The sequence below is a fragment of the Typopeltis vanoorti genome, chromosome 13 (genome assembly GCF_054136105.1).
Source record: "Typopeltis vanoorti isolate ZY-2024b chromosome 13, IOZ_Tvanoo_1.0, whole genome shotgun sequence".
In the NCBI taxonomy this organism is placed as follows: Eukaryota; Metazoa; Arthropoda; class Arachnida; order Uropygi; family Thelyphonidae; genus Typopeltis; species Typopeltis vanoorti.
Genome location: NC_143561.1, coordinates 6,047,859 through 6,066,984, shown reverse-complemented (window position 1 = coordinate 6,066,984; position 19,126 = coordinate 6,047,859). Strand labels below are relative to the sequence as shown.

The 19,126-nt window shown below is 35.1% G+C and overlaps 1 protein-coding gene across 1 annotated transcript in view; it reads right to left on the bottom strand.

The window, feature by feature from the left end:
- The window catches only part of LOC150099904 (adenylate cyclase type 5-like), a 221,665-nt gene that overhangs the window by 62,667 nt on the left and 139,872 nt on the right, over positions 1–19,126 (bottom strand). The window contains exon 12 of the mRNA XM_090403170.1: positions 5,914–6,033. Within this exon, the coding sequence (XP_090259296.1) occupies positions 5,914–6,033 (120 nt within the window). The remainder of the gene's footprint in view (positions 1–5,913; positions 6,034–19,126) is intronic.

Below are 19,126 nucleotides of genomic sequence, written 5' to 3'. Positions count from 1 at the left end.
ATATTTAGATTTTCGAATTGATAATAAAATTGTATCCCTGATTGTGTTACTTAAAGTTTCCAATATTTCATTTTGACTGTCTTTACTCAAATAGTGCACTCTATTGTTTCGTTGTAGGGCCCTTTCAACATGATTTTCCATAATGGGATCAAACTTCGCAAACAGTTAGACTAATTTTAAAAAATTGCCGTTATTCCTTTCATATAATTTATCAGATTATCCACGAAAAGCTAAATTTTGGCTACCAAGGAATTTTTATAATTTCAATCATGCATTTTAAAACACTCGTCCAATGTTCCTTTTCCATTTCATATAAGCGATGGAGGTTTTTCTTGTAATGAAATTGTGTGCTTAGAGTTCATCAGAGAATATGCAATCATGGACAAGGTAGCTTGTGTGTGATATCTTTTGACAAAATAAAAGTAACCAGAATAACACATCTGGGAGACATTTCATGTACAATGGCACTAGCAGTATTCAAACATCATTCTTCATTTCTAGCTTAAATGCTCCATGCAGCATCCACATCATCTGTCCCCTCCCCCAACCTTATATCTTGTCCTAGAAAATTACTTGTTGCCTTAGAAGAAGCACTTCTCAAGTGCTAGCATTCTGATGATATGAATGAGTGAATATATGGCAGTGAAACATCCAGAATGAATACAATTATATTATGACTGTATAAGGAAGTACAAAATCTTAGAGCAACAATGCTGCATAATTCAGAGAGCTGAATCTCAGATGATTAAAGTAGTGCTCTTTCACACAATCAATATTTGAGAACAGTTTAAGAAAAATTGTCAAAGAAAAACTTGGATGGATTCAGGGAAAAAAATTATTACAAGTTGTCATGACCACACTTTTACTATAAGAGAAACAGTTGTGAAATCAGAGGAATATAGTAAGGATCTAATTTATATTTTGTGGATCACGAAAATGTATATATAAAAACGTGCCATATAAAAAAACTTGTTAAAAAAACCTAAATTACTTAGTATAAATGGTTCCTTATTAAAAGTGATTATACATAAGTTATAAGTCAGTGATAAGAAATGAAGGATGTATGAGGTGACAATTGAAAGTGAAGTCAGGTGCAAATTGTGAATTTGCAAATTCTATCCAAATCTCATCATTAAAGAAAGGAACAATAAACCTTGTGCCAAAATCAGAGATATTAGCTTAGTTCTTTATTCTATGGACATGATGTTATCCTCTTAAAGAAACTCACTGCAACTTTCTAGACTCATTAATTTAGTTACTAAAACAAATTATTATTAACATAAGTCCTTCATAGAGTCAAAGGAACCATCAAAGGGGGAGGGAGGGAGGGAGAGAGAGAGAGAGAGAGAGAAAGAAAAATCACCACTCTCACACACAAAAAAGTTCATTAAATTGTGCCTTAACCCATTCACAATTTCCACACTTACCAATCACTCTCCATAAAAAGAACCCACTCCTCACTCTCTTGTTCAAACCTTCCTTATAAAACTTCCAGGAATGGCCTGTTGTTTTACCACTGTCTACTCAACAACAAAAAAAATCTCTTCCACATTAATCTAGTAACAATCCCTTCATCAACTTATACATCAATTACATTCTCTCTCCTTCTATTCAGAAGACCGAAAATTGCATTCTCTTCATATCCCAGATTCAAAATACTCAACATCAACTTGTTGAAATTTCTTTGAGCTCTGAGATATCCTCATCTCCTTAGAAACCATATGACAAAATCTGTGCAGAAGGTTAGTCCAAGTTTCAGTTCACTACCACTCCCCAAACTATCATCTCCTCCACATCCTTCAAAATTTTCCCATTAATTGTATACTCTGCATCCCATCTTTGCCTAGCAAATTTCAAGATGTTACATTTTGCAACACTGAAGTGGCAGCTCCACTCATTTGTTCACTCACAGTCTATTCATATTCTCCTGAAAGACCACAACATCAACTCGATTGCTTATAGTTCTTCCCATCATCTGCAAACAGCTGCATATCTCCAGTTACATTTGTCCCAATATCATTAACATACTAAAGATAGAGCCGTATGGCATTATATTGGCAATGTAAATTAAGTAGAAAAAGTGGGTTTTAAAGATCCAACATTATTTCAAAGCAGAACATTTGTAGAATCTATAAAAGTTTTTTTTTTTTAAATGGACCAGAGAGCTTACAAAAATACAATCTTGGGCATAGGAGTTGCCTTAGCTAGCACTACTTAAAAGAACATGAGCACCAGGATTATATCTGTTTCCACCACTATGGCCACTCAAGATTAGCAAACCATGCCCTGGATATCCAGCGGAAAAAAGCCACCTTACTCAACTGAAGCAAATTTAAGTTCGAGAGGCTTTTCCTCAAACCTGACACAGCTCTTACCGACTATCCTAACTGAAACAATTATGATTGTATCAAATTGCCCCTAATATGAGAAACCCTCATCGGCAGACAATCAGCCCAACAGCCAAGAACACCCACCAAAGCCAATAAGGGCCATAATTATAGGACTTTAGGTCTTCCTGAATCTCTCCTGTTCCATCTTTGTTACTGAGGTATGCCTGTGAGCAAGTGTTTAATACCAGTGTATTAATCCTTGATGCTGATTTAACTTTGGCAAAATACAGGAAGTAATAATTAAATATTTTTAGTTATTATGAAGTCTACGTTGCTAATTTCCTTAAACAATATACGATACGATGCTAGCCAAGAGTCTGTATATTCACCTTTTAATGAGTGCATTCGATAAAGGTTTTTTCACTGGCCTGACAACTGTTTCAAACTGGTTGGTTCTCTTCAAATGCCACCACTATAAAAGGAATACCATTACAGTTTGGAGAAAGTAGCAGACTTGAGGCTGACCCCAATAAAGCCAAGTTATTAATCATCAGATGGTGGATAACTGCCAACTTACTACTCGGCTTAATCCCAAGGAAAGATCCAATTAAATATCCTAGGAGTGCCATTCCTGAAAGCTCCAACACTGACAGCAGAAAATTTGAAAAGCAAGAGTAAATACACGTTACATGAATGGGACATTGGTCTTCTCTAAACAACAAATTACTTAATAACCATAATTAACTTTAATGAAATGAAAGTACCGATATTTTTATACTGAAAATAACAGTACATCTCTAGTGCATAGAAACAAGCAAATCAAAGAAACAGGAATACAAGGTACACACAACAATTGGTTTACCAATTAAAAACATTTCATTAAAGTTAATTCAGTTTTTAATTGGTAAACCGATTGTTGTGTGTACCATGTATTCTCATTTCTTTGATTTGCTTGGTTCTATGCACTGATGATGTACTGTTATTTTCAGTATGAAATATTTGTACTTTCATTTCATTAAAGTTAATTACTGTGGTTATCGTGTATGTTATTTATAGTCATGCCTCAGGTACCTTTAAAGATTGGTCTTCTCTCCTTTTCAACAAGAGCCACTATCATCAAAGCTGTGCAAAGTTTATCTATACAAACTCTTGCTTCAGTTCTTTCAGAATCATCACATGCAAGAGTTGAAGCTTCAACATCTTCTCCCTCACTCACAAGGCAGATCTGACTTCCCAGTGAGATTTTGCTTCTTTACTAACACCATTAGAATGATTAACAAAATTCTTATCTCCACTCATCTTAGTCAAGTACGTCCTAGTATATTCTCTATCTCACTTTGGTATAAGTAACCACAAAGGAACCCGTGTAGAAATTATCCCCAAATACTATCCGACTACATGTCACCTCATTAGACAAACATCAGACAAAGGAATAAATCAATGATATCTAAAATCAAAACAGCTGTACTCAAAAATCTTCTAATTTCATAACCATCTAGCATGAACTTGAATATGGATATAGGAATTTTTGCAAATAGTCTCTATAACTGTTGCTGCTACAAGCAAGACCTGTCCTGGAGGGTAGCTCATAGAAACTTTTCAGTGAAGTGGATAAAATACCGTGAATTTCAGACCGACAGCCTAACTTGTTCTATATGTGGAGAGCTTGAAAGAGTTAATCACTTCTTCTATTACTGCCCTCTAATAAGATGTATTTGGTTTCGTATTAGTATGGTCCAGTGTGTTCCCATGTTGACAGTAGAGGAAGTCATATTTATAGTTTCTCCACCAATCAGTAGCAAAATCAAAATCATCACCTTTCTAATTACAGAATTCAAGTACCATTTATGGAGAATCCAGAAATGGGATGACCAGCAAGCAAGTCATACTCAATGATAACTGGAGCTTTCTACAAACTGTATCTTGAAATTTCTGCCTAACAGTTCATTTTGGGGAGCTCTCAGTTCATAAAGTATTGGTGCATGCCACCAATACTAATACAAGCTAAGAAATGACAGAATTCAAATTTGTCTGACACTTCCATTTGTTTATCTTTAGTAACTTTAGAACCAGCAAGTAATCCAATGAGTAATGTAATGTCCTTAGGGAAAAGTCCTATGAAACCCAGAGTTAGCCTTGGATGGAGGGGGGGGGCATAGGACCACTCACTCAGTTCCATCTTCTTTCAGGTTTTCAGGAGCAGCATGCAGACCATGGCAATTCAGATATCAAGAGGTTGGAATGAACCTATGACTGATTCTTTGTAACTGAGGTCTCGACTTAAGAGACCTCGTAGACCTGAGATGTTCTTTTGAACAAACTGAATTGCCTCTCTGAAGAGAGCCAACCATTTTGAAACAGCTGTCAGGCCAGTGAAACCTTTATCAACTGTGCTAATTAAAAAGTGATATGGCTGTTTGGACAGTGGGCATGTTCTTTTAAGTAGTGCAAGCTATGGCAACTCTGATGCCAAGGATTGTATTCTTGTAAGGTGTTTGGTCAATTTTACGAAGGTTTCATAGTTTATATAAACATTTGGATTTGAAATAATGTTGGATCTTTAATATCCACTTTTTCTATGTCATTAACATAGAAGTTTAACAATAATGATCCAAAAACAGACTCCTTGTGGCACACTATCAGTGATTCCTCTTTTGGGATAGTACTCCTTCATACACAACTTGTTAACAATCTGACAGCCAATCACATATCAAGTTCACTAATCTATTATCCAACCCTATTCATTCTAATTTAGCTGCCAGCTTGCTATATATCAATCTATCAAAGGCCTTCAAAAAATCTAAGTATATCACTGTATATGCATATCCCTTGTTGAAAGAATATGTCACCATGTTGTAATACATAAACAGATTGCTAAAAAAATTAACTCTCATTACAAATCCATGTGGACCATTACAGAAAATAGCAGTTTTTTCTGTGATAGTCAGCATGCCATTTTCTTATGAATTTGTATGATACATCATAGAACCAAGAAAAGACCAAGGAAAGCAATAATGGTTACGAGGCTACTAGGAATACAAGCAATGCACCGCTTCTTCTGTATACAAGTATCAGGGAAATCAGGAAAATAATAGAGACTGAACAGAGAATTATTGTAATAAAGGAACTCAATTTCTGGAATTCTGGACATGATCTGCATCTCACCTTTGTACATAGATGGTGAGAATCCCAAGGAGTTTTTTTCCTTGTGTGGTCAGTAGAAGTACAAATGACTGTGGAAAAGAATGACCTACATTGATGAAAAGGGTAGTCTGGTGACTGATACAGATGATATACTGGACTTGTTTAATGATTTATCAGAGTATTCCATTCTGATGAAACAGATTTGATTCCTAAAGGGAGAGAAAGTTTTGAGGGATTGGAAGCAAATAAGGTACACATAGAATACTATTAAATAAATTATGAAATCAAAAGCTCATAGGTTATGGATTTTTTTCCCCAACTACATGTGGAGAAAAAAAAAACTGCATTTTTCAACTTTTGATATAACTACTAACAAAAGTAGTTTTCAGAGTACAATAAATTAGTAAAGAGTAACTTTTAAGTTGAGCTTCTTACATACATAAGGGAAGCCACGTAGCATGATGTCTTTACACTGAGGAAACTGGCTTATGTTTGAAACAGAAGAGTGGTTATATCTCAACTGCCAGCATTCTGTTGCTTCTGCCACATCCAGTACTGCCTATAGGGAAAATTAATTAACCATATATATAACTTTTTGATAAATTAGATATTACTGTTCTTAGAAATGAACTTTAATAATACATGACTGGCAGGTGGCAATCCTACACTGACTGTTACTGAATTCCAAGCACAGCATCTCTTCTGTCATGTCCTACCAGAACAACAATGGAGTGCTGTGCAAAATTTGTGGTCCCAAAGTGTCACACCAAGTGACATTTATCAAAAGTTGGCACTATTATAAGAGTGATAAAAGCTTGGAAATTCCCAGCACTCAAGACGTTGTTAAACCTGAGTGAATATTACAGCTGTATACTGTCCTGAAATGAAGCATCCAAAGGGCAGCAAATCTGAATGTCAGTTTATTCTGGATTGTTGGGGAAAATTGTTTTGAATTATGATTGAAGCAACTAGGGCTATGAAGCCAATATATTATGCCTCTAAGAGGTACGTGTTCTGTCTTTCTGGGGGAAAAACCACAGTCTCCAGTGTGTGGGAGGGAAATCCTTGTATGACACCTTTTCACCCTCAGAGAAAATACCCTTCTGAAGACTCTGCATCTTCAATGCAATTTCACATCATGTTTTTACAACCAAATAACATTGTTGTCAACTGTGAAATGAAGATTGTCTATTCATTCCATCCAAAAGAGTAATTATGATATGACTGAGTATCAACAATAAATCCCATTGGTAAAAAATTTGCCAAAATGATTACTTTGCTATCCAAGAAGCATGTAGCATGTCAAAATTACCTGTAGTCTGAAGTTCTCCACCAACTAGGTCCTTCCACATCACTGACATTAGTTTATCCACATTACAATACTGCTTACACCCCCAATTTTGATAAATGCTACTTGGTCTTATATTCTGGGACTAAATAACTGCACAGGCCCTTGTTTCTTTAGCACAGACATTGACAGGAGAGACTGAAATGCCATAAAAGCTAGTGTGTCACATGCCATAAAAATAACAAAATTAAGATGATCTATAATGAATGTAAAGTATTAGAGTGTTAATACTTTAAATTTTTAAAATCATGATGCTCCTATAATTTGATATTAAACAAACAACAACAACAAAAAAAACAAAGCTTTTTTTGGTAATGGATTGTCTTTTTTTTTTTTTTTAATCTAATTACATATACCAGCCTTAGAAAATTTTATTTAATACCATGTTGGACGACCTCCTTTAGCCTGAATTACAGCAGATATGCAGTTTAGCATAGATTCCACAAGGTGTTGGATTGCATCTATATCTACAACATACCAGGCATTCACCAGAGTCCTGTAATTGGCTCATGTTTGACAGAAGAGGACTTTGTTCCTAGATCTAGGTTTTTCTAACATGTCCCATACATTCTCAATGGAATTGAGATCAGGGCTATGTGATAGTTTGGGAAGATGGTGGAAGTCGCTGACATGCTTGCTCATCCACTCCTGAACAATTCCTGCATGATGGATATTAGCATTGTCATCCATGAAGCAACCATCACCTGCTGGATAAAAAGTCAACACTGCAGGATGGACATGATTCGCAACAATTCAGATATTCCTTGGAGGACACCCAACTTTCCAGCAATATCAAGGGACCCATTCTTTATCAACAGAGCATGCTTCACACCATGATACCACTTCCAGAACCTTCAGGTGTGTTTACGAGGCAAGCTAGTTCATTGCTTCATGGGACTCCTACCAAATTCTGTGCCCACCATTGGTACAGAACAAGGTATGTATCCTTACTCATTGGACCATGACTTTTTTCCTGTCTTCCAGAGTCCATTCAAGGTGTTCCCAACACCACTGTAGATGAACTTTCTGGTTCTTTGCAGAAATCAGTGGTTTCCATATAGGCATGTCACTGCCAAAACTGAATCTCTTCATTCTGCGCATAATTCGGTGAGATATGGATCAGGAACAGCCTTCATTAGTTTCTAATTCAGTAGCCAGTATGTGTAGGTTACAGAGATGCTAAATAAATGGGATTATGTTAAATAAGGATTATTAATTCTACATACCTGTGTGCATTTTTTGACGGTAAGGATAATATACTTGGGCCAGGACTTGATCAGGCTGGGATAGTATATAATTAGGAAGTGTTAATGATGAACAACCAATAGTATTATCAGATAGCCGAAAAATATGAATAAACCAATAATGAAAAAATGAATTAAGCAAACTAAGAATTTAAGAGCCAAAAATAAAAAACAAAAGGAACATAAAACCTGTAATACATGGCAAGCCAGAAACAAGGTGTATACTGGCCATTTTGTTTTAAAATGTCAGATGTAGAATAGAGATCTCTGGTCTTCTTCTTCACCATAGTCCATGTAGCTGTTGGGACATTATAAAGGTGACAGTCCTGACATAGTCTCTCTGGTGTTTCTGTCTTAGGATCTCCTTAATAAGGTGGAGAATGGTCCATTTTCTAATATTATCTATCCTTAACCAGAAATCAAGCCTCTAGTGCTATTTTAGGTAAACTACCTGATCTAGTCATGTGGTCCAGCTACCGGAGGTGGTTTTGACATATTTTAGTGATATTTTCTTGTGTTTGGCAATGGAGTAGATTTTCCTTCTAACCTCATCATTTTTTGCATGTACAATGTATGATATCTTCAAAAGTTTTCTGTAGTGCTTCATCCTTAAGGCCAATAGTCTTTTTTTCATCTTCCTTTAGCAATTTCCAACTGTCAGATCAATATAGTAAGACGATGTTAACAAGGGTATTGATAAGGTAAAGTGGTCTAGTTAGCTGTATTTTATTTTCCATCCAAACTGGTTGTAAACTCTGAAGGGCAACAGTTGCTTTAGCAATGCATGTTTTAAAATCACATTTAGACTGGCTATCTCTATGTTGTATGCTTCCCAAGTAGGTGAATCCTACTTCTTCCAATTTTTCATAATTAAATGAAACTTTCATAGGCTTATTGTTTTAAGACATCGTTTTTGATTTGATCATAATCACTAAGCACATTAGAAACTCTATTAATTCTTGTAATTGATGTTCATTCTCTACTATTAGGTCAATGTCATTGGAAAATGAGATTATTGATTTTTTTTGCCACCAACTGTAAGTTAAGTCCAATACCACTGTTTTCCAAGGCTAAGTTTGTTACATACTGCATTTACTCGAGGAGGAATATGATAGATTGTGTGGATAGTCTCTCGTGATGAGTCTTTGAACTCCATGGAGGTGCATGTACAATAATAATAATAATTACATAAGTGAAGTGGATATTAGATCCAGCATTATTTCAAATGCTGAATGTAGAAACTATGAAAGTTTCATAAGTTAACTAGAAAGCTTGTGGGTAATAAATAATATGTGGTGAAATAATAATAATAACAATATTAAAAATAACAAAAATAAGGAGTCTTCATCTGAATGGCTGTGTATTGTTGAATTCCAAGTGATGTTGTAATTAAGAGAAATGAGGCTACAGATAATGTATATAAGTTAGCTTGTCCTTTAAGAAACCATCTTTCTGTTCACCTACACTGATTACAAGCAGATAAGAAAAAAGCTAATATCCCCAATGATGAGCATCATGGAATATAAAGACAACAGCAAACAATACCAAATAAAACAAAACCTGTAATCAAACTGTGGATGTCCAATTCTGTGCAGGGTTCATAGAGAGGAAGTTAATGCTCAGTTCTGCATAGACAATACTCATCTTCCATGTTTTCTGCTGAGGAAATGATATGATGTGCCTGCATGTGGAATTATTTACAATGTTAATCATTCATCACATTTAGACTGCTCTCATTATATTAATGAGTGCAGCCATTATTGTGCTGCTTTTTACAAGCAAGTAATCTTTATTCAAGTATATAACATTTTAGAACTATCTGAGCCTCAGATGCTGATATGTTAAAAAAATAAATTAAAAAAAAATAAAAACATGACTAGAAGGTAGAGAAAAAGAGATTGCTGTTGTAAGTTTAGTAACAGTGTGCTTAGCAGGACAAGATTTTTGATAACTTAGTTATTTTAAAACATCATGGAATTTCATACTGGCTGGGGCATCGCCAAAGTTAAACAAGGTTTCTATTGTTTTTATCAGGAAACCAGGATGAACAGCAAAAAGTCAGCAACTGAAAGAAATCCGAGAACACATCCCACCACATCAGCAGAGTTCAAGATTGGTACTATCAACACAAGAAGCATCAATGAAAAAGAAATAAAATTGGCAGAAGAACTGGATAAGTACCAGATCGACATAATTGGTGTGACTGACAGGTTAGATCTTTCTGAGCAACAACAAATACAAAATGTTATATTCAGGCAATTACAATCACGGAAAAAGGGAGTAGCTATAGTATTCAACACTAAATACAAGGATAATCTTCTTGAATGATAGGCAATATCAAATAGAGTGACGTGGACAAATATCAAGATGAGGAACTAGATAATGAAACTTATTTCTGCCTATGATACCACAGAAAGCTCTACTAAGAAAAAAGCAAAGGAACTTCGGCAGTAAAGAAGGCAGCTGACACAAAAAAAAATGAACAGTTGGTCCTTTTTGGAGATCTAAACAGCAAAGTAGAAAATAATTACCAGACTTGCATAAATATTTTGGGAAAATTTGGAGAAAAGAGTAAAGCTAATAATAATAGTAAGTACCTGATGGATTTCTGTTCAGGACAGGAATCATTAATATCATGTATCAGCATAAAAATGTGCAGAAATTCACATGGGAAGATGATACAAGAAATAAAAAACAGTCTGACAATGTTATTGTTGATGATAATGTTTTTCTACATGGTTCAGTACACAAGAGTATATAGAGGATTTGAAATTGGAAGTGATCATCATTTAGTTTTGAGCAGGATAAAACTGAATTTCATATTGCAGAGAAGAGTATAAGAAAGTTTTAAAATGAATTAAAGTTGAGCAGCTTCCAGATGTAAACTGCAGACTAAAATACACAAATATTACTCAATAAAAAATGAAAGACATTGTAAACAAGAATCAAACCTTCGAGGTTCAGCGGCAAACCCTGAAGAAAATTGATTGATTTATGCCAAAGAGGTAAGGGAGGTGGTCTACAAGAACAGAAAAATCAGAACTCCATGGGGACTCAAGAAGTTAAAGAGGCAATGAAGAAAAAGACAAAGCATATAAGACATTCCTGGCAAGTAAGTCAGCTTGTACTCTTAGAGAATACAGAGAAAAATGTTAGAAAGCAAATATTAGAAAGGTGGCAAAATATTCTAGAGGGTATTGAAAAAGCTTAGAAATGGAGGAAAGAGTACTGTAAAAGGAATGAAAGATCATAAAGTTTATATGAAAACTGATGATAAAGATATTCTAGGAGTCTGGATTAAATACCTTGAAAGACTGTTAAATGAAACAAGCCGTAACAGCATAGTGGTTGAAAACACTCGACAGGAATGAAATCTGGAATGCACATCAATATTTGAAGCAGAAAAAGCATCAAAAAACTGAATTTTGGAAAGGCATCTGGAGATGACATCTGACCAGAAATGCTCAAATATGGAGATATAAAACTTATACAGAGGCTATACTGCATAATTCAGAAGACCTGATCAGAGGGACAAATTCTGGATGACTGGAGTACAGCTCTCATAGTACTTATCTATGAAAAGGGAAATAAAACTGAATGGGAGAATTACAGAGGAATTTCCCTAGTGAGTGTTCCTGCTAACATTTATGCAAAAAATGGCTAAGAAAACTTGTGGAATTGAAGCTTGGTGAAGAACAAGCTGGATTCAGGCCAAATAGAAGTTGTCAGGATCACATTTTCACTTTAAGACAAATAGTTAAGAAACCTTGGGAATATAATAAGGAACTGTATTTAAGTTTTGTAAATCTGGAAAAGGAATATGACAAGGTGTTAAGAGAACAGCTGTTCAAACTGCTACAATTATATGGTGTAAATGGGTGTATCAAGCATTATATCAAGCAAATATACTTAATCTATATTTGAGCTGTAAGTTTGAGTTAGAATTGAAGGAGGTACAGAAAGATTTTTTGATGTTAAATCAAATTAGAGACAAGGATATACTGTTATTCATCATCTATATGAATATAGGTATGATATCCTGCTGCTGACTAGGAATATTATATCTATATTCATCATCACATTATGAAGGAAAGTGCTATTAAACCTAACATCAAAATTGAAGATGTTAATCTCAGCAAGACCAAGATTCCCCATCCCATATTAGTGGATCTGGAGGCATGTCTTTTATTCTTTGCACTGCATGCTCCATTATTTTTGTAACCAGCAAACTATGATGTAGCGGAATAATTTTTGGTATGTTTTCAGGAATGATGCCATATTCTTTTATCTTCTCTGATTTACTCTATTGAGATGAGTAAATCATACCACCATCTGGGAACAATGTAATTGTCATAAGGTGAGACAATCATGCATATTAATATCCCCTTCAATGTTTTTTTTTATTCTATTATTTGCTGAGAGTAGGAGGGTTTCTACTAGAAGTTGAATTATACTTCCTCTTTACCTCCTGATATTCTGCATTGTTTTAATCTTCTGAATTGCTCTCATCCTTCCATCTTTGGCTTGCTTGGGAGTAAGCTGGATGATCTCCCTCACAGTTAGGGCACATGGGCGTTTAGCTTTTGTAATCTATGGGAGTTTTGCTTTTGCAATCTTTATTTTCATGCTTTTTATTGCCATACCAGGCAGTCTGAGCACAACTATATTTTTGACCCTTAAAGCAATGTGAGGGTTTGAGATATTGAGTGTGACAGGACAGTTGAGTACCTGCTTTCACTGATGTTGAGGATTTCAGGGTGTTTAATGTAAGGATAATCCTGGTCAGCAGCAGCAGGATATCATACCTTTATATGAAAATTTTTCTTATGGCTGTCACTCTTTGATCTTTTAATTCAGAACAAGTCTTGCTGTTAGAAACATCAAGGAGGTCTCACTCTGTAATCACACATCAAGAAAAGTTAACTTTTGTGAGGAGTTACTGTGATTGGTATTCTTCTGATTTATGTTGCATAGAGGAGTTGCTTTGAATGTTCACAACATGTTTCCACAAGAATCTCCTGAACAGAATTTCTTATAGATTTTAGAGATCCTAGTAATCCCTTCTGGACAAAAATGAGTCAATATAGTTGACTCATTTTTGAAGAGACCAAAAAGGAGAGGATTCAGTAGAGTTTTCCCCATCGACAACAGAGCCACACATGAATGGTCAATATCCAACAAACAATGAATGTACTCAGAGGTGAAATGGCAGGGCTACCCAAGATGCTATATAGGCACCACAGAAAGCCTTAGATTCTGTCTGAAGACCATGGGAAAGGATGATTACTGCAACACCATTACTCAAACACCTCTGAGTACATACATTGTATATATGGACTGCTCAGGAGCAGTCCATATATACAATATATATCCATATATATACAATATAGTCCATATATACCAAAAATGAGCACAATAATTTAGATATAGTCACATAAAAGCCTTATCAAGAGGGATAGTTTCCTTATCTCTACTTATCAGTGTATTCTCCCAATAACTAAGTAGCTATTGTGGTATGTTTTGTCCATATTTGGAAATAATGTAGTAAATCAGTATATAACTGCTAATATATATCCAAAAATATTTTTTTGTAGTAATCAGGTTCAATTAAATAGTATAACAAAGATGCAAGAATAATTATTTTAGAAAACCTACCAAGGGAAAAATTGAGCAAGTAAAAATAACAAAGAGTGCAACCACAGATAACAGTTGGCTGTACCTGCGACTATTCACAATTTTGGATGCCAACTTCATGCAGGTATGAGGTAGAATCTCTTGGGCTGTCTTTAAGAGAGTAATATAAGTAATATCAGTGTCATGAATAAAAAACAATTCATTTTAACTGTATATTTTAATTGCAATTTAAAATCTTAAACATACATACTGTATATATATATATATATACAGTATGTATGTACTGTATATATACAGTACTGTATATACTGTGTACTGTATATATACAGCTTAGGTGTTGGTGGTTATTCACAATAGGCTTCATGGCTATAAATACCAGAAATAAATAATTAGTATTTCACTAAATTCCAAACCAGCATCTTTAGTGTACAAATTACAACTGTGATAAAGCAAAGCACACAGCACTCAACTAAATTGTTGTAGAAACAATTCGAACTGTGTAGCTGAAAAGAAACTACAAAGTAGTTTCTTTTCAATATAATAAATTTAGTTTAATCCTTTATCCAAGTCTGAGCAAACAAAGTTTGCGCCTGAAAATATCTTCAGGACCGAGGTAAGCCGGGCAACTCGCAGCAAAGGTGGATCAAGCTCCCAACTCCTTGTCTCAGTATCTCCCATAATGCACAGCACACTCCTTGCGGACATGTATACTGCTATGCATTAAGGGAAGGGCCACTATCCATACCGGTTTCAACCTTTATTGAGGTCTCATCAGTGGGAGTCAGGTCCAGAGTGGAGATACTAAGGCAGAAGCAATAGGAGAGGTCATCCTTACCTATAGGAGTTGCCAAAAGGTGTGCCACCTTATTATTAAATTACTCTGGCTTCAAACATAGTTTCTTTTCAGCTACAGGTCTTTGTAAGACAATGTGTATTGTCTTACAAAGGTGCCTTCTAAGGACCAGATAAATGCTAATTCAGAGAATTTAAGATAAATGTGGTCTTAATCTTTGGTAAATTAATGCACTCATACTTGCCGAGGTTACAGGAGTGTTTCACAGCTGATGCTGATTGCAAAAATATTCTAGTCTCTCAGACATATAGTAACTTTTATACAGCACAGCCATCTTGTTCCATTTAATACTGTGAGTAGGAATATCCAGAGGATGGTCTGTCAGTCCTGACTTGCCAAAAAGATGACTGAAATGTAGTTTTTATGTTCATTAAGGCAGATGTTAACAGATCTGCCAGTCTGTCCATAGGCTAAGTGGCAGACACAAGGAATTTTATAACTTCCAGGGTATGCAAGAGGATAAGGCTGATCTTTAGGAGAATGGATGAAGGTTGCTAATTCCAACCACACATCCAGCCTTTATCTGTTTTCCTAAGGATCAGCTTCATCCCCTTGCACATCCTAAGTGTATAATGTTCCTTGTGCAAGCAGCTTACCTAATTTGAACAGATTGATAGATCTCTTAATTTCTGCCTTGAAGAACATAAAAATTACATTTGCAAATGGCTGTATGGCAAGTCAAGACTGGCAGACCATGCTCTGGTTTGCCACACAGGATTAAATGGGAAAAGACAATTGTGCTGCATAGAAGTCACTAGAGTTCCGAGAGACTATCAACATCAGCTATGAAACATCTCCTTCCCCCAACCTCAACAAGTATGGTTGAATTCATTTGCCAAAGATCTGAAAGACAATTATCCTAAAACCACATTGACTTTGACTTCGCTTAATTAGCTTTATTTTTTTTATTGGCAGAACATTAACTCATTTTCAGTTGTAATGTGAAAGGTTTCTACAGTAATCTAATTGAGTGCTACATACTCTATGCACAGCTCTGCTCTGAAGATGCTGGTTAGAAATCCAACAAAATATTAGTAAGTTTAATGAATTATTTATTTTCTTCTGATAATGATTATAAAAATGGCTGCTTCTTTTTTACCACAATTGGCTAATTTTGCATACTGAGATTTATTCAGTTACCCTTTTGAAATTGAAGATGTAAAAAAAAACTTTCAATATTGCACAAACTTGTTTATATTTTTAAGCCAATAATTTGTATCTGCATGTTTCATTTAAGAACACTTTGAGTAATGTTAAGCAGTATTTTTTTCAAGTAACAATTCCACCCAAAAAACCTATAATCCAGGAATCCCGTATATCACACATGTTACCTTTCAAACCTCAGGGCTTCAAACAAGCAGGATAGTGGTTACACAGACTGAGTATTAAAATCCACCACCTCAAGACATTCACAAGCATCCATGCTACAGCGGAATTCAAATGGCAAGTCTGAAAGCTAAAAATTAGAGACAACCCATTTAAGCCTTTTTTTTTTTAAAAAAAAAGAAGTAGTTCTGTTCAACTTTTGTCATATCTACTAATCATCCCTAGTGTCCCCTGACTTATAAGCAGCAACTAATTTTATATTTTGTCCTATTGGCTTCAATCACACACCAGATTGCCTCAGAATAACTGCCATTTGCTTAACTATTAATCAAATAAAATAAAAATAAAATGATTGTTTTATATATATATTTTTTTTGTTAACACATTTCTAATAATAATTATTATTATTATTATTAGAAATGATCAAATAAAATAAAAATAAAATGATTGTTTTATATATATTTTTTTTTTGTTAACACATTTCTAATAATAATAATTATTATTATTATTAGAAATGTGTTAACAAAAAAAAAAATATATATATATATATATATATAAAACAATCATTTTATTTTTATTTTATTTAATTAATAGTTAAGCAAATGGCATTATTCTGAGGCAATCTGGTGTGTGATTGAAGCCAATAGGACAAAATATAAAATTAGTTGCTGCTATAAGCCAGGGGGTGATTGGTGACACCAGGGATGATTGGTAGATATGAATCAACATATTATTACAATGAAGGCAAGTTGAGTAATTATTATGGGTAATAATTTTTATTTAATTATTATTATGAGTAATTAAAATAGTAAGCTGTATCACACGAGTGAAGAGGACACAATGTGGATGACAAAAATATCAAACATGAACTGCAGGTGAAAAAGAGATTATGGAGAGGGATGGAGAGCAAATGCATGAAGAATATAAGACTCAGGTCAGGAGAGTGACTAGTATGGTGAAGAAGGCAAGATTGGAATATCAAAAGATTCGCACTAAGATCCAAAAAAATCCTAGGGAATTTTTTTAGCTACATGGCCAGTAAGAGGAGAAATGATTGTGGGATAAAAATGGGAGTAGAGTGACTGATGCAGATGACATAGTGGATTTGTTCAATGAACACTTTATTGGAGTATTTCATCCTCGAGAAGTAAGTTTTAATACTAGAGGGACAGGGCAGGTTTGAGATTTAGAGGTGCAAGAGGAGAGTGTGTTCCAAATACTGAGTACTCTGGATGTCAGTAAAGCTGTGGGACTGGATGGTATTTCACAATGAATTTTGAGAGAATGTGCTAATGACAGCTCCGTTGACCTGGCTTTTCAAAGAAATTCTGGCTACGGGAAAGACACCCAAGGAATAGAAGGAAGGTAAGATAGTGCCATTGCATACAGGTAGTAGAAGACTGGAAGTGTCTAATTATAGGCCAGTTTGTGTGTCATCAATAATTGTTAGATCTTGGAGAAATTAGTGAGGGACCATATACAGTGTTGGGCAGATGAGGGTAATATTATCTGTGAGAGTCAACATGCATTTGTTAAGGGCACTCTTGTTTTAGTAATATGCTAGCCTTTTATAATAAAATTACAAGAGCAGTCGATGAGGGGAAAGGCATATACTGCCATTTTCTTGGATTTAGCGAAGGCATTTGACAGTGTGCCACATGATAAGCTGATATTTAAGTTGCAGCACATGGGTTTGGATGTCAGGTTGGTCAAATGGATTCAGGATTGGCTGTCTGATAGCTATCAGAGAGAGTTGTGTATGGCAAGGAAGCAGAAGGTTACAAGGTTAAACAATAAATAATTATTGTTTAACCTTTGTCAATGGATTGTGTGTGTGTGGGGGGGGGGTATTCAGTTGTGTGCAGATGATGTGTAGCTGGGAAGGATTATTAGTAATAGTGCAGATGTGTCTGCTAATCCAGCAAGAGGATATGAATAAACTAGATAGATGGACAAATGAATAGAGTATTGGTTGAATGCTGAAAAATGTAGTCTTGAAGTTTGGGATACATCGATGGAAGGCTGCATACTTGATTGGAGGAGTACTGGAGGAGGAAGTAGGGGGAGAGACAAGAGATCTGGGGGTGATGATTGATAGAAAACTGAAATTTGGGAAACATATTGCAAAGGTGGTGAAGGTAACCCAGAGGATTGCTGCAATACTGAGAATGACGCTGACCTGCAGAGATAAAAGACATCGTTCCATTGTATAAGACCCTGATCAGACCACACTTATACTATTGTTCTCAAATTTGGTCCCCAGATTTGAAGGGTATAAATTAACTGTGGAAAAGGTAAAGAGACAGATAACAAAGATGGTTTCAGGATTGTACAATATTAGTTTCAAGACTCAGCTCTGTAACTACCTTTCAACAGTAGTGTAACTACTGTTGAGAGGTAGTTAGAATTGACACTGGGGAGTTCTTTTGCTTGGTGAAACAGCAGGAAGTAGTGATGACAAGAGGTCATCCCTGGAAGTTATGAAAGGATGCTGTAAGCAAGAGGGTGAGGAGTGGTTTCTTTGCATGGAGGATGATTGAACCGTGGAATGCACTGTCTGATAGAGTGGTGAGAGCAAAAAAAGGTCAATGAGTTCAAGGAGTAGTATTATAGACTTTGTGTTTCCTAGGAAGGACCTCCCACAATGAGTCTTTTGACTCCATGGAGGCCTGAATAATAATAATAATAATTTCACACTTTCTAAAAGATTACAAAGATGATCAATAATATTTTCAAACCCAAGTTCAAAAGAATACAAGAATAAGAGTTTATAAATTTTGGCAAGCCCTACACTACTGTAAACCAGGCTATACTCTTTGAGACAAAATATACAAATACAAAAAAAAGGATTGAACATATTGAAGGAATGGACAGTTCAAGATTGCCCAGAAAAAGATACGTTTTTAACGTATCTTTTTGGGCAATAATAGTTGGAGGACACAGATGTCAGGGACAACTAAGAAAAGACAGAATGACCAGTTACTTTAAAAGATACGGTTTATGCATCCATTTTTTATTTTTTAACATAGTTTATCTCCTCTCTCCACTTTTTATTATTACACAAGCATTTCCACAGAAACAAAATAATCATTGCATGAGGTTCATAGTAACTATATCTATCATACTTTTGTAAATCACTCCCAATCACCTATGGCAACTTGAATCATATCTCCTTACCACTTGTCAAACCAAATTTTGTGACTTGCAAACCTTCAATCTATCCTCATAAGGAACAATCTACAGAACA